Source organism: Numida meleagris, chromosome 3 (genome assembly GCF_002078875.1).
Source record: "Numida meleagris isolate 19003 breed g44 Domestic line chromosome 3, NumMel1.0, whole genome shotgun sequence".
NCBI classification, from domain to species: domain Eukaryota; kingdom Metazoa; phylum Chordata; class Aves; order Galliformes; family Numididae; genus Numida; species Numida meleagris.
Window position 1 is genome coordinate 72,998,577 of NC_034411.1, and position 15,918 is coordinate 73,014,494.

Sequence of the window (15,918 nt, forward strand, 5' to 3'; positions counted from 1 at the left end):
AGGAGCACATGGTGCTTGTAAACTATGGATTGAAAGGGAGTGACTGTAGATAAGAACTTTAAACTGGAATTGGAAGTTACATCTTTGTTGTGGCAAATATTTCCAAGGTCTTTCTTCTGAACATTGAAATAACTCTGAGCTCAGCTCAGCTTCTACTGGCTGTTCTTCCTTCCTAGGGTAATTGTGTCTATGCGCTTCAGTTGTTAACTGCTCCTTCTTTGGTCTCTAGGGAAATGGAAGTAAAACTGAGATGACACTGAAAGGTTGTTAGGAAGCAGCCAGCTGACGATGAGGAGGAGAATAGGGTATTTCTCAACTGTTTGTTGGCCAAGATCACTACTGATGATTTGCCAGTTCATTCCAGGTGCTGCTAAGGAACAATATTTAAAAACATAATGATTGCTTTTTATGTCTGTGCTTAGCAAGGCAAATGCAACACTGTCTTTCTGAAAAGATTTTGAAACCTTTCTCAACTCACCTGAAATACACGGTACCTGGAACTACTCTTAAAATACATTCTAACTCAGACTGATGCAGAATGCAGCAAATTATTTGGCAAGTATGTATATTTATTATATTTTATGTATCTCTTTATAGCGTACTCACAATGAATATTTGCGTGCCTTCCAGTAGCGCGTTAAGCAATGTGACTAACGCTTGTTACATGTTTATTCTTTCATTCCTCTCCCCAGGGGAAGATGTGTCTACTGTGCAATGTTTTGTTTTACAACATATAATGCTTGTCTGACTGTTCGTCTAAACGTTTATGTTACAGAAGGAAATGTTAAGAAAATCCAATTTGTGCGTGGAAAGGAAGGAGGCAGGTAAACTCATGCCTCTTGAAGGAGTTGATTTCTCAGTCCTAGCAAAAGTGCTCTTTTCCTGTTAGTAAGATTTACCCTCCTTGCAAAGGTTTCTGTTTGCCAGTAGAAAAAAATTGTCAGTCACTGTTTTCATTTGGGGACTTCAGTTTAGGTACCTTGAGCTCTAGACACAAAAAGTCTCATAAGAACATTGCAACTTTGAACATGATTCAGTAGCTGATGAGAATGGAAATTGTGCTCCATAAACTGTGGTAGCTAGAAGAGTTCAAAATTCTTTACAGCTTGAGATTTTCTTCCCAGAAAGACTGTTTCTCTTGCATACAACGTTGCTGTCACCTGCAAAGGCACTGCTGCCAGGAATCCTATCAAAGGTGGGCTTCTGATATGCTTTGAGATAAATGCTTATTGATGCAGGAAGCTTCTGAGTCTGAAAAATTGTAAAAACTAATGGCATCCAGATCTCCATAGCAAAACCAGATTCCTGGAGAAAATAATAGCTGGGAAGTAAAAGAAGGGATCTGTAGTCCCATGTTAAGGATTTGTGGTCCTGTTTGTTTTTATGTGTTTTTAAAATACAAAAATTTTGAAAAATATTATACCACTGCTCCTTTTTACTAAGTTTTCAATACAATGTAGAATTCCTTAATAATTAATTGATTACTTAGTCTAAGCCACTAGATTCTGATATTAAACATTTGCTCTGCTAAGTTTGTAGTGAACTGCAAGCAATCTTGTAATAGGAAAGTATAAAAGAGATAGTGATTTCAGTTTTATCCACATTTTATATCTACTCTATAAATAGTAGAATTTTGTCATAAAATTGTTACTCCATGCTTTATGGTATTTTTATGCTTTAGTTGTATTACTGTCATTACTGTATATTTTACATTTCAGAGAATATAGTGTATTGGAGAGCAACAGCAATGTCTTTTCCTGTTCCAGGCAGTATCATAAGGTCTCCTGAAGGTATGGCATAATTTCTACAGATGAGCTTTGCAGCAATCAAGACCATGTGCCCAGTCTAGAACATTTGGAAAGGCTTAGGATTTGTATGTTGCAGAAATTGAAAGGGTTTGAACAGATGTTAGGAAATTCAGAAAAATGGGCTATCTGCTTACAGCAATGACTGAATCAGTGCTTCCTGGTTTGCTAATATACACATCCCCTCTTATTTGTCTTCATTTGCATTTAGTAAATAGCTTTTCATGTGTTTTTTTTTTTCTTTGCAACTTGAAATAGTCTTTAAAATGCAAAAGAGAGTAATGGATTGAAATTATTTTTAAAGGGATTTTACAGGGAAAAAGGAGATGACTACTGTAATATCTAGTAATTTTTCATTTCTCACTCCATTTATATCTTAAAGGATATTAATTAGAGTTTGTCAAAATTGTATCTCTGAAATACCTATTCTTCTAGAAGAGTATAAAAGTAAACCTTTTGTGTACTACAAAAAATACTACTAAAGAAGTCTACTACAGAAAAAAAAGGAAAAAGAAAGAATTCTCTGTTTTTTGTCCTCTGTTTAAAAACATAACATCAATTGGGTATATGTAGGCAGATTCCTTTTCACGTTCTCTTACACCATGAAATGTAATTTGATGTTGCCTCTAAGAAGGCAACTTTTGTGATCTCACAAATTAATTACAATTATAAGGAATCTGATCCTGATTTCATTGATGATAATGAATAACATATCACTCAAATTAGATGCAAAAGGGACCCATGGTTTAATTAATGTCGCAAGTGGACATAGAAGTGAATAGAAGAGTTTAGAATAGAATAGAGTTTACTATAACTTCAGTGATAAAGAATTTGCTTCAGAAAAGCAAATTGCAATCCAGAAATAAACATATGGGGAAAAGTAAAAATGTGCTATACTCTTCCTTTGAAAATGAAATCTAAGTTACTCTTGAGATCTAGGGCTGTTCTTTTTCTTACCTGACTATCCTCATCTTTGATGCTCCTTTGTACTTTACTGTACTCTTAGTTGAATGGAATTAAGTTCCTTATAGGTTTATCCTATTTTTTATCTGATTCGTATCAGTCATAGCAACATCAGTCTTGGAGGACTAATAACAAAAATTCTGTCTGTACTGGAGTCTACTTTATAACATGTGCCTTGAAAAGATTCCTTTTAACAGCAGCCATTGTAACATCTGTATAACATCTGACAGAACTTCTTCCCTTTTGAGTGACCAGAAGAACTAGAATTGAAGATAACCTAAATCTCTTGTGTTTATTTTTCTACCATCTGTGGGATTGACCATTCCCAAGGGACACATGCCATATTTATCTGATTTTGAAAAAAACCTAATGATTATTTTTCCTATATTCATCAGGCTCTATTTTGTATCTCACGAATTAAAGTCTCCTTCATCACCCTCCTGGTAAAACTCCCTCATTGCACTCTTTGAAATATCCGACATAGATTTCAATCCCTTCTATTTATGTAAAATTTATTCAGAAAATGATCAGAAAAGCCATATTACAATGATCAGAAGAGGGTTGGTTGTTTAGGAAAAGTTAAGAGGCCCAATAAAGAGGAGAATGAGAGGGCTTGTTATTACCTTTTACAGATATATCAGAGTAAATATGAGAATGAAAAGTACATTAAAAATGATAGACAAATTGATATTTTAGAGCCTGAATTCTATTAGGTACCTGTTATGTTTTTAACTCCAACTGCAAAACTGATATTTTTTTTAATTAAAATTCCAGGCTTGTTCTGAACGCAGCTGGAAAAAAATGATCTCTTGAAGACTCAGTCAAACACTAGTGATTGTAACATATTTTGTTTTACTCTGTTACCAAGCTTATGAATATGAAGTTTTTGTATTATTTTGGCATATGTATATTATTCTTTTATCCTGCACATTACTCAGCAATAAAACGAATTTCTGTCTTCTTAAAAGAGGCAATGGATGTATTGTCTACTTGAAAAATAGAAACATATGCCACAATCAGGTATTACAAAGGTATTTTTCAACTGAAATGTAAACCGCAAAAGAATGCTATGGATACGTTATATTCCAAAAAACAAAATCCTGTGAATCCAAACACCTAGAATTCTGTTAGCTGTGACAAATAGTTAAATAAAACAACAGGCATTCTGCTATTTCTGTAACTTATCCGGATTTCACATATTTTAATTGCAATGCAACTATTCATGCATATAGGATTATTATATTAATGATTGCATGCTGTGACAATTGATAGTACTGCGATGTTAGTGGAACATTTATTCATCTGCTAATGATATCTCAATTTAAAACCTGCACACAAGCTGAATAGGGAAGGTACTGTCAGGAGTTATAACAATGCGGACTAAATCTGCTATCTGTAAAAAAAAATAGCATTAAAAAAAAGTCAGCACTGCCACTGTGCATGCTCACGGAATTACAGAATCGTAGAATCATAGAATGGTGTGGGTTAGGAGGGACCTTAAAGACCATGCAGTTCCAACCCCCTGCCATGGGCATGGTTGCCACCTACCAGATCAGTCTGTCCAGGGCCCCATCCTGACCCCAACAAGGCCTTGAACACTTCCAGGGATGGGGCATCCACAGCTTCCCTGGGCAGCCTGTGCCAGTGCCTCACCATCCCCTGCATAAAACGTTACCTCCTAATATCTAATCTAAATCTCCATTCTTTGAGTTTAAAAACATTCCCTCTTGTCCTATCACTACCTATTCATGTAAAAAGTTGGACTTCCTCGTGTTTATAAGATTCCTTTAAGTACTGGAAGCTCCCTTTAACTGATGGATCCTAATTTAGTATTTGCTCTGAAAATCTTCTATGGTGTGCATGGGCTTCACTTTCAATACGAAAGGGTATGAATACAGTTTTAGATTGCTAACTAACTGTCAGCCATCTCCTTTTTGGGGGTAGCTTCATCAAAGCACTGACGCTCCCTGCATGTTCTTCAAAGTACTACAGAATGAGATTTACCCTTGCAACTCAGAAATGGAGCCTCATCACTGAAATGTAGTCGCTGCCTTGGAATATCTTGCCATCATTAATCCCTGTGGACATGTGACCTGTCATTAGTGGACTAGAATTCACTATCATTTCCCTGAATTCAATATAGTGGATAAGCTAGTAACAGCAACATCAGATGGAAATAAGAAGTGAATTTGGCCATGATCTAAGGGAAAAGAAGAAACATGAAAGAGTGTAGAAGCTATACGTTGTGAAGAGGAAAGTGGAAGAACTGACAGATAAGGAGGACAGACTAGAATTAATTGCTTTCTTGGATAGATGGGGGGGAAGAAGAATTCCAGAAAGTGAGAACTAAGTAAAGTTAGCATTAGAAGAAAATAAGCCGGTGAATTTAGTAAGGACTGATTTAATTGATGAAAAATGAATCCTCCTCAAACTTCAAATCAGAGTATTTGGATCACCCAAATATTCTTTGTGGTTGAGATGAAGGAAAAGTTGGGAAGAAAATGACCTTGAACTTGAATTTTGAAGAGGAAAACCAATCTGGTCTACATGAAGAGTCAGCTGAAGTCTACCCTCAAACCTTTCAGTGCAGAAGACGGCTCATACAAAGCTTGAACTGTGAAGCTTATGTTTCAATTTGAAACAGCACATGAGAAAACAGTGTGAATTATGTACAAGCTATTGTTTCATGCTGTTCTCATTTTTAATTATTTTTATCTGTGGAAAAAGGCAGATGGATGAAATAACATATTTTGTTTATAATAGTTGATTTTGGATATATGGCCTAGTAGAAGTTATGTAAAGTCAAATGCCTCAAAGAATCGCTACTTTCAGCTTGGAAAAATTTGAAGCAGATAAAGTATTATGCTGTTAAATATTGCCATTAACCAGGAAATGCATATGCAACTAGATCACCTAAATTTATGTACCTATTACAAGCAGAGTTTACATGCTTAGTTGGCTTTCCTCAAAGGCTTACACACCTCTTTCTATGCTTCCAATTACACAGACAACTGCTATTATTAGGCAAGCAGTACAAACGTATCTGTTAAAAAATTTGTGTCGAACTTGGAGAAAAAGACTGCTGAGAAGTAGTAGGCTTTTTACCTTCTGTCTCAAAAAAGAGCATCTGAAGTTTTGGTAGAGTAAATATCCTCTCCGATTTCATGTATTTTTTGTGGAATTTGTTTCATTTGTTACAATTTAAAAAAAAAAAAAATCTTACTCCATTGAAACCCATGGGAGCTTCACAACCTGCTCCCTGACTCTTTAGCTGCAAAGCAGGACCTTCAGCAACATTTTGCTAGATAAGACTCTGAAAACTGAGTAATAAAGATGTAATTTTTTGTGTTAGCTTTTGTTGATCTTCATGCTACAATAAGTCCATGATGCCTGATGGAATTCACCTCAGAGTACTGAAGGAGTCAGTGGGTGTTATAGCTGAACCTCTTTCAAAAATTCACCAAAGTTCTTGGGAGTCAGGAGAGGTCCCTGCTGACTGGAAGCTAACCAATGTTATAGCCAGCTACCAAAAGGGCAAGAGGGAAACTACAGATCTGACAGTCTAATCTCCACCCCTGAAAAGGTTATGAAGAGGGTTATCCTGTGTGCTACTGAAAGTCAACTAAAGAACAAAGCTATAGTCAAGCATAGTCAGCATCAGTTCATGAAGGGGAATTCCAATCTTAGTAATTTAAACTTCTATGATAAGGTCACCCACTTGGTGGATGAAGGGAAGTTGTTGGATGCAATCTTTCTAGATTTTAGTAAAGCCTTTGATACCATCTCTCACAGCATCCTTCCAGACCAATTGTCCAACTGTGAGATAAACAGGTCCACAATATGCTGGGTGATGAACAGGCAGAGCTCAAAGGGATGTAGTGATGAATGGGGCTGGTGTCTGGTGTCTGGTCACTAGTGGTTCTCCCCAGGGCTCACTTCTAGGGCCAACCCTATTCAACATTTTATCAATGATCTTGATGCAGGAGTGGAGTGCATTCTCAGCAAGTTTGCTTGTCCCACTAAACAGTAAGGTGCTGCTGACTCCTTGGAAGGATAAGGGTACTTGAAGAGGGATCTAGATAGACTGGAACACTGGAAAATCAGCAAAGACATGAAGTTAAAAATAAAATGCTGGATTCTAAGATGGATCAATGCCAGACACAGGTGCAAGCTAGGAGATGAGTTACTGGAGAGCAGCTCAGCAGAATGGGCTCAGCATGAGCCAACAGTGTGCCCTGGTATCCAGAAGGGTAAACTGCATTTTAGAGTGCATTAAACACAGCAGCCAATCAGAAGAGGTGATTCTTCCACTGCTTTTAGCTTAGGTTAAGCCTTTCCTTGCACACTATGTGCAGTTCTGGGCTCCACAATATAAAAAGGATGTTAAGGTCCTTTAAAGCATCCAGAGGAGTGTAACAAAGCTAGTAAAAGGGCTGGAGGGCATATGCTATGAGGAGAGGCTGAGGACTCCAGTCTGGAGAAAACACTGGTTTTCTAGTCTAGAGAACAGAAGGCTGAGAGGTGACCTCATTGCTTTTTACAGCTTCCTGAGGAGGTGAAGTGGAGTGGGAAGTACTGATCTGTGAACCCTAGTAACCAATGACAGGATGTACAGGAAAGGCATGAAGTTGTCCCATGGGAGGTTCAGATTGGACAATATGAAAAATTTCTTTACTGGGAGGGTGGTCAAGCATTGGAACAGGCTTCCTGGAGAGGTGGTTGATGCCTGTCAGCGTTCAAGAAGGATTTGGACAATATCCTCAATAATATTCTTTAATTTTTGGATAGCCCTGAATTTGTCAGGCAGCTGGACTTGATGCTTGATGGCCCTTGTAGATCCTTTCCAGCTGAACCATTCTATTCTAGTTCTGTTCTGTCATTTATAATGTTAAAAATATATGCTAATCAGCAAAAGTTTGGCAACATGGTACAGAGCTTTTTTTTTTTTTTTATCAGAAATACATCTTATAATATTTTGTATTAGATATTATTGCTTTCATTTCCAGCGAATTTGAGAAGACTGCTACAAATTATGGAAAAGGAAAACTTCAGAGTATTTTAGAGAGTATGGAAGCTCTCCAATTTATCTGATCTTTTTATATTTATTAGATTCACATTGCAATTACAGTGGTTCAGTGGAAGAGCTCCTCTTGACGAAAAAGATGATATACAACAGAGCTTCCATCTGTTCACAGAACCAAAGCAATTGTAATGTGGGTCAAAGATGGTGCATTCAGCTTATATTGTACAGCTAGCAAGGAGAAATGTGCTGCAATATTACTGCAACAGGCTAAAGCAAAACCCACTACATATTATGTTGAAAAACAGATATAAAATATAATGAGCACTTAGCAATAATAAAAGTTGAAAAGAGAAAATCAGGGCTGATGCAATTTGGAATGTTCACAAGGTGAGACGCAGGAAAAGTTAAACTTTGCACTAGCACAGTCAATACTTTGTGGAGATCTAGCAAATCAAGCGTTCTGTGTCTCTTGGGAACAATTCTATCCAATCGTATCTAAAAATATGTTTTCCAAATTCAAAACACATTTAAAAAATTGGAGATATCATAGATATTCCCAATCTTGTTTAATTCATTTGTGGTAGTTTTATGCTTTGTTCATGGAAAAGAGCAACTAAACTAGGACTGAAAATACATCGATCACTGAAAGTAATGCCTCCTATTTATTTCCATGGAAACTACAACAGATACAAAGAGTACAATAACACTGTTTCATAGAGCAAATTCTCAGCTACAAAACCCTACAGCCACCACCATTAGCTCTGCATTTTTTGTCAGTAATGAACAAGAGCCTGCATGTCACATTTGTAAAAATGTGTGCCCGTGGAGGTGATCCACTGTTTCACAGCTGCTATAACGACATTGTTGCTGAAACACACTACCCACCAACTCACTGTGCTCACATTCCTATTTGGTCCCAATAAACATTCAGCAAGCGTCAACGAATGTCGGTGCATTTTTTTTCATAGGGCTACTTCCAGTTTTTTGCCTGTTTAAATTTCATATGGAATTAATTCAATTGCTCACCTTTGCTTCATATGCACTTTCATGTCACATGCCATTCTGTCAGACTGCCCCTTTGCTGCCATCTGTCACATGGCAACAAAATGTAATGGAATATTCGTGGGAAAGTTCAGCCTCTACTGCCATATGACCAACATCCACCTCCAACGTTGTGGGCCAATATAATAAAAAACAGAGGCATTACTTTTGGATTGGCCCCTGTACATTACAAGAGAAAGAGAAAACGAAAGCAGCCAAAGGAAGCAGCCAATGCAATAGCATGACAAATCAAGATAAAGCCAGTAGTTCTGTTTCACACCATCAAACTCCCTCCTGCACCGGGCCACCAAGATGATGAAAGTGCCTGGAGCATGTCTCCTATGAGAGAGCTGGGACTTCCTAATCTGGAGAAGAGGAGGATCATGGGGCATCTTATAATGCCTACAAATACCTGAAGGGTGGGTACAAAGAGGCAGGTTCTTTTCAGTGGTGCCCAGAGCCAGGAAGAATGGCCATAGGAACACTGTTCTGGGTGTCCCTGCTGAAGCAGGGGTTGTTCCAGCTGGACCCAGAGGGCCCTTCCAACTTCAGTCACTCTATGATTCTGTGATCATGTAGAAAGCCATATTGGAATGAGAGGACTTACTTGGGAACAGTGAGTTTGGCTTCATCTGCATGTGTTCCTTTCCATTATTTCCTCCTCCCCTAAATCCTTCTCCTTATAATTCCCTGCTAAATACCTCTTCAACACTCCATTCTTATTCTGGCTGTAAAAAACAAAAAAAAATCAAATCACCATCAGAAGAATGTCTGCCTTCATAATGACTTAGAGCCAAATTCCCACTTTGGTGCCTATCACCTTAAATTGTGTTTTGACCTTGTCCTTTCTCCAGTATGAGAAACACATGGGTTTCTGATGTGCGGTAGGGTGTGAGTGTGCTCATGAAAAGGGAAAAACCATTTCTTAGAATGAAATAAATATTGCAAGTCACTTGGTAGCCTCATCCACCTCTCCGAAGCACAAACTTCCACCCCCGGAGATAATTTTGTATTAATCATCCTATGTTATGCAGCCATTGGTTATAAAGATGACAAAAGTTGTGGCCTTCATGAAGTTAGTTGTTACTAACAAGTTTCACTATGCCTCAGTGACGAGTAGATCTCATTTTTTTGCCTCCCATGCCTGTTTCCAGGCACATAAAACAATACTTAACCTTCAGTGTATGTCACATATTCAGCTATGTTTCTCTGTTAATTAGACACTGTTTACATTTATAGGAATGTCCCTTTTTATTGAGTTTGAATATCTTTCCTTAAACATGCTTTATGTAGCAATTATTGAGTTTGAGTTCTCTGCAAACTTGCTATGATTCAGTTTCCTATGTGCTTACATAAAATACTATTAGCAGCTTCTTCAGGTAAACAGAAAAACGTGTAAAATGTGTGATTAGCTGGGATATTAAAAAATGAAGTGTTTATGTAAAGCAGTTAGTTTTTATTATGCCTGCTTTTCCCACATATTTTTCAATGTATTTTCAGCTCTTTTCGTATAGGCACAAGGGATTCTGCACTATAATAAATTCTTCCCTACCCTCAAAGGAAATAAAACTGATGACATGCTCTTCTATTAACCAAGCAGCAAAGTCAGTATGCTGACAATGTGTTAATTTTGTTTTAAGTTTTCTAATTTCCTTTTTTTTCCCACGCTACTTCATTGAAGATGATTGTGCTTGTATGCATGTGTTTGTAGTTTTGTACCTAGACAACAATTGTGTTGCCACTTGTTTTCCTCATCTAAAATATCTGTAAATTAATCCGTTAATACTTCAAACATTCATTTAAATACATATATATTTACATGGAATTATTATACATTTAAGCTTTTGTTCATTTAAAAAGAGTATGCCGTGTTAATTTTTCAAAGGAATACCAAATCATTCAATTATGTCCTTAAATGAATCTCTTTCTTGTTTTGGAGGAAAGCCAGTTTCCCACTCTTTGCGCTCTCCCTCACTGTCCCTGTCCACTTATTCCACTGGTCACGAAAAGAGATTTTCTTTCACGACTGCTACAACACTGAGTGTTCTTCTCTTGTTAAAAAAAGTCAAGCATTTCATACTAAAAATTAAACTGACATTTTCATTATAGTGCTGATTCTGCTGAGTGAGAAGATCTCAGACAAAGGAAGCTTGTACAAGGGAGCTATTCACAGGAGGTACTTGGTTCCTTGGGAATGGGAAAAGCTCTACCTATTGACATCTAGGGGCTGCAAAACAGAACAAAACTGAATGCAGTAACAGCTCCTCAGATTTCCCAAGCTGAAAGCAAGACTGATCAGTTAACAGCACTAGCACTGACCTTTTACAGGTAGAAAATAACAAAGATGAGTATCAAACAATAAAAAATAAGGTAGGACAGGGTAGAAGATGTGATATTAGCTCTTCTTCACTTTTAATGTTACCTTAATTAAATAAAAAAATGCAGTAAAAAGAAGACGGAAAATGCCATAACTGGAGAAAGGTCATTACACAGATTGTAGTAAGAACGTCATCAAGACACTAACTAGGATGAAAAAAATTATGTCTTTGATAGTAAGTCAGAACTTAAGAATTGCTGTGTTGCCTAATTGTCTCCAAACACAGCTTCCATCTTGAATTAATTTGGCAGTTCACTGGAGATTAAAAAGAAACAATTATCCACCTGTTATACTTGGCATTAAATAGAACCAGTAGAAATTTTTTGTTATCTATTAATTTGTTTGGCCAGCATTAGCACTATACAATTAGATGCTATAGCAAGGAGCTGAAGGATGAAATTTGCCAGGCTCAATCATAATCTCTTTGGAGATTTCCTTCCTATGTTCATTTCTTTAGCCAGTCTAATATTCTCCCAGTGCACTCAACCAGGACACAAGAATTACAACTCTTGTTATCAGCTACCTCCTATCTGACAAGGATGATCTCTAAATCTAAGCACAGTTTCTAACTTTCATGTAGAGAGAGGACCATCTCTTCTTACCTAACTTTATCTGCAGTTTTAGTTCCATTCACTGCTAATGTCATCAAAATGAAAACAATAAAATGGAGTTGTTCTTTACATGATACTTAAGCAACAGTTTATGCAGAGTTTTTGCTAGAATTCCTGAATTTTGTAAGGTCTTTCCAGCCCCAAGTCTAGGCTTCACATTCTCTGAAGATCCATACTTATATTTGGTGTGGAATTTCAAGCTCATCAAACTTTGTTCAAGCATAGAGAACAGACTTCACCTTACTTCTGTCCTTGGTCTATATCTGAAGAGATGGAAGATGGGCACAAACTGATAATTTTATCTGATCCCATCCCCCAGCAGATCCCACTTCCTTATTTTCCTAAGGAAGAATACCCTATTTTTTATCATAAAAGAGATTTATTTTTTCCCACTGAACAAGAGAAACAAGCATATGCAGTGAGGTAACTAGCATCCACTTATTTAATATTTGGAAGTGTCATCAAATGCTCATGTTGCACTGTTGTTGAGCATGCTTCTCATAAATGGAATAAGAGCCAAATGCTAGAAGAGGGAAAGGAACGATTTACCTCTGGCATTCTTTTTGAGTGTAGTGCCTTTTGCACTATATTTATATGTATACTACATGCACAGTGCACTATTTATGCTTGTTTCTATGCCCTCACTGATATATCAGAGAATCATCTATTTCTATCATCTTGCCTAATGACTTCTTAATATAAAATTAATAAGTATCCCCTGGAGCAGAGCCAGGATTTTCTCTATCTATCTGACAATCCTATCTTTAATGGAGATTAAAACCACCTTTTACTTATTCTTGATCATACGTACTTTCGCTGCACGATATCTCAGTGAGAGACAGTTAAGGGGAAGGAAGAAATGAGAATATCCTGGAGGTTATGATCCCCTTCCAGAAGTGGTAAGGGTGCAGGAAAGTGGATTTCCTTCATACAATGAGTTGGCTTGAATGAGTTTACCACAGAAGACTTGAACATGATTACTTCTGCTGCAAGCCATTGGATTTCTTTTTCTTAAGTAAAGTGCAGCTCAGCTTTTCCAAGTGCTTAATATGTGGCTGCCCTCAGAAGGAGTTTTTTGCTGTTTTTGTATGCCCCAGAAATAGGGCTGTATAAGCTTACTGCACAGTACCTATATTTTCAAGAATCATTTGTCTCTTAGAATTTATGCTCCTAGAATGATTTTTTTTATAGATCTACTTTCCTTTCATAGTAATTTTACAGGCAATTTCTATTTCTCTAACTGAAAACATATTTAGAAATGATTTTAGTAATACATTCATTGTGTCACCAAAAATTTCATCTGCAGTACCTGTTGCAATCTTCATTATTTCTCATTTCTTCTCTCTCTTTGCTAAGTAGGAAACTATTTTGCTTCATTTCTTCTGTCTTTAATTGTTTTCTTTAAGTCCCTTATCTGAAAGAATATTCTTAATCTGTTACATACCGTCATTATTTGCAGTCAGTAAAAACAAACAAACAAACAAACAAACCTTTTTATCTCTACATCATGCCACAACATTGAAAGATCATTAAATTATCCACTTTGAATGATGAGCTCACTGTAATTTCTTACTAATAATAATCTTTCATCATAACAAGTCAAATCCTCTTGGACATAAGGTCGTCATTCACTCAGTTTCCCTCAATATTCTTTGAAAAAGATGAAAAAAACAAAACCATTCCAAATTCCCATTAGGCTATTTCATGGGGAAATGTTACCTTCCTGATAAAACTGTTTTGGGACAGCTGAGGGGTCAGAAAACTCCTTTTAAACACTGTAGCTCTATTTGCTTCTCTTCCGTAGTGGAGTTTAAAGGTCTTGGAACAGGAAAACAGCCTGTGTGAACAGCAGCATAAACCACCTCTGTGTGAAGTGAACTCAGTAAGAAACTGTGTGCTGGTTTTTTGTTTTTTTTTTTTTTTTTTAATTCGTCTATTTATATAAGAAAGTTCTAAAGTTAGAGTTAGAAAATGGATTCTTAATTATTAGTGCACTAATTTCACTGAGAAAACAGACAACTTACATTTGGTATCACAGCAAGAGCTTTTTATACTACCTACAAAAATAAGTACTGAACTGAGCTTAAATACTTTATTACATAAATAGAAATAATTGCAGCTGTAGAGACTGTAAGAATCAGAACCAGAATAAATTTTAAGTGCTGACGGAAAACAGATTATGCTGACCATACCCCAGCAATTTTCTAAAGTTAGTATTGAGATCTATTTCTATGCATGCTAAGTTTCATATTATTTAAAATAAATATATCTAGATTTAGCATAATTTAGTTTCATTATGCACTCACTACACATCTATATGAAGAAAAACTACATTTTATTCCAAAGAACACATCCTTATGTAGTCATGAAAATAATCATGATTTCCAATGACTGAAATTTATCTTTTTTACCGAGACTTGGCAAGTTCTAGAAAATGGGCTGATAACTGTACCACGGCTATAATACATAGAAAACAAATCACACTGAGCACAACATTCAAAGCTCTTTAAACAATGCACAACAAACATGACAAACACTAACTGTGGAATATTTTGACTAGGAATTTAGGGATTTTTTTTTCTTTGGGGAAACAAATGTGTTCTCTTCACTGGAAAGTAGATTATAAAGTAATTGTTGTGCAGCAGGCTTGGAGGGCAGGTGTTACAGAGAACTTTTCCCTCTCTTTGAAAATAAGCATATTTACAAGGATTGGCTCTGAAATCCCTGTGAATAAGCAGTTCTCTCATCCTCCACCTTCCAGGACTATTTTGGCAGCCTGGCAGGTTGTGTGAGAAGGACTGTGATGTTAAACCTTCTCATTTCAACTTTTTGTGGTAAGTTCTTCATGACAGCTCCCCAGCTGATGTGTGTTTACAGGTAAGGCCCTGGAGAGCATCCAGGAATGCTGTGGGGGCTGCTGCTAGTTGTGTGACCCAGCATGGCCAGCTCCAAAGATGCAGAGAGTAGCAAAACTTCAGGACATCAAAGATTGGATCTTTCTCTGGATGCTCCAACACATCTATGATGCTCTCACCTTCCACAAGGCAGTTGAGCTACACAGAGCAATGGGGATGACCCTGTGAAGATATTTCTTAGAGGCTTGGCACTGGTGCTTGCAAGGATCCCTAAACTGAAGTAATGGGAAGAGAACAAAGCAAAATATGCTTTCTTTTGTACTGCTTACCAAAGTCTAGAACAAAATTATGTTAACTGCAAAGCAAAACTAACATTCAGGAAAAGAACATATTTCAAAAAACATATTGAAACTGAATTTTTTATCAGTTACTTTGAAGTCTGATGTCCACCATAAGTTTTCTGGCATCTTGTAAAGACTGTCTTATGAAAGAACTGCAACTCAAGATTGTTCAAGGACTTTCTAGGTCTTGTCTTGGAAATATGAGGGTGAGAGCTACCTAAAATATATATTTATCTGCATAATGTCAGTTGATCCATCAATAGAATAGAATAAAACCACAGTGCTCCTTGAATCACATAGAGGTTATGCTGTTGGGCTACAAACTGGTCAGGTATCCTGTTAAGATAATTGAGATTTTCTATTTTGAAGATCCATTTGACCTGCAAAAAATCTGTGAACCAGAGCCAGTTTTAATGAGACTATGAAAATAATAAAATAAAAAAAATAATGTGTCATAAAATCCAATGATTTAGATAGATTTAAAAAAAAAAGAATATTTTCCTGAAATATCAGAAAAAAATTCCTGTATTTTGTACTGCCATGGAATCACTAATTCATACATCTTTAGAATATTATGGCCTGAAGTGTAATATGAAAATAAAATTAAAAATGGAAATGATTACTGCTTGAGGATATTATCCCCAGAAAAATACGAAAATGTCATCAATCTCTCAAAATATCAAGTAGGTAATATATTTAAATTATTACAGCACAATGCTGACGGATTGTTGGTAGTAATTTAACAAAATGCAGATACTTATGGAGTGACAGGTTCCAAAAACAGTAAAAAGCACATAAAGCTAAAACTCAAGATAAAATCCACTGTGATGAATGATAAAAGAGGTGACTTAGTAAACATGAAGTGTAAGCAATAAAGATACTCCAAATCTTTTTTTCCAAAG

At 36.5% G+C, this 15,918-nt stretch overlaps 1 protein-coding gene across 4 annotated transcripts in view; it reads right to left on the reverse strand.

Moving 5' to 3' along the window:
• The window catches only part of FUT9 (fucosyltransferase 9), a 108,892-nt gene that overhangs the window by 73,866 nt on the left and 19,108 nt on the right, over nt 1–15,918 (reverse strand). Inside the window, exon 1 of one of the 4 annotated variants that reach the window (XM_021392083.1) lies at nt 9,440–9,547. The exons of the other annotated variants lie outside the window; for them this stretch is intronic. Coding sequence (XP_021247758.1) covers nt 9,440–9,470 — 31 coding nt within the window. The 5' untranslated portion in view covers nt 9,471–9,547. Of the gene's footprint in view, nt 1–9,439; nt 9,548–15,918 lie in introns of those variants that run through there. 4 annotated transcript variants of the gene reach the window in all.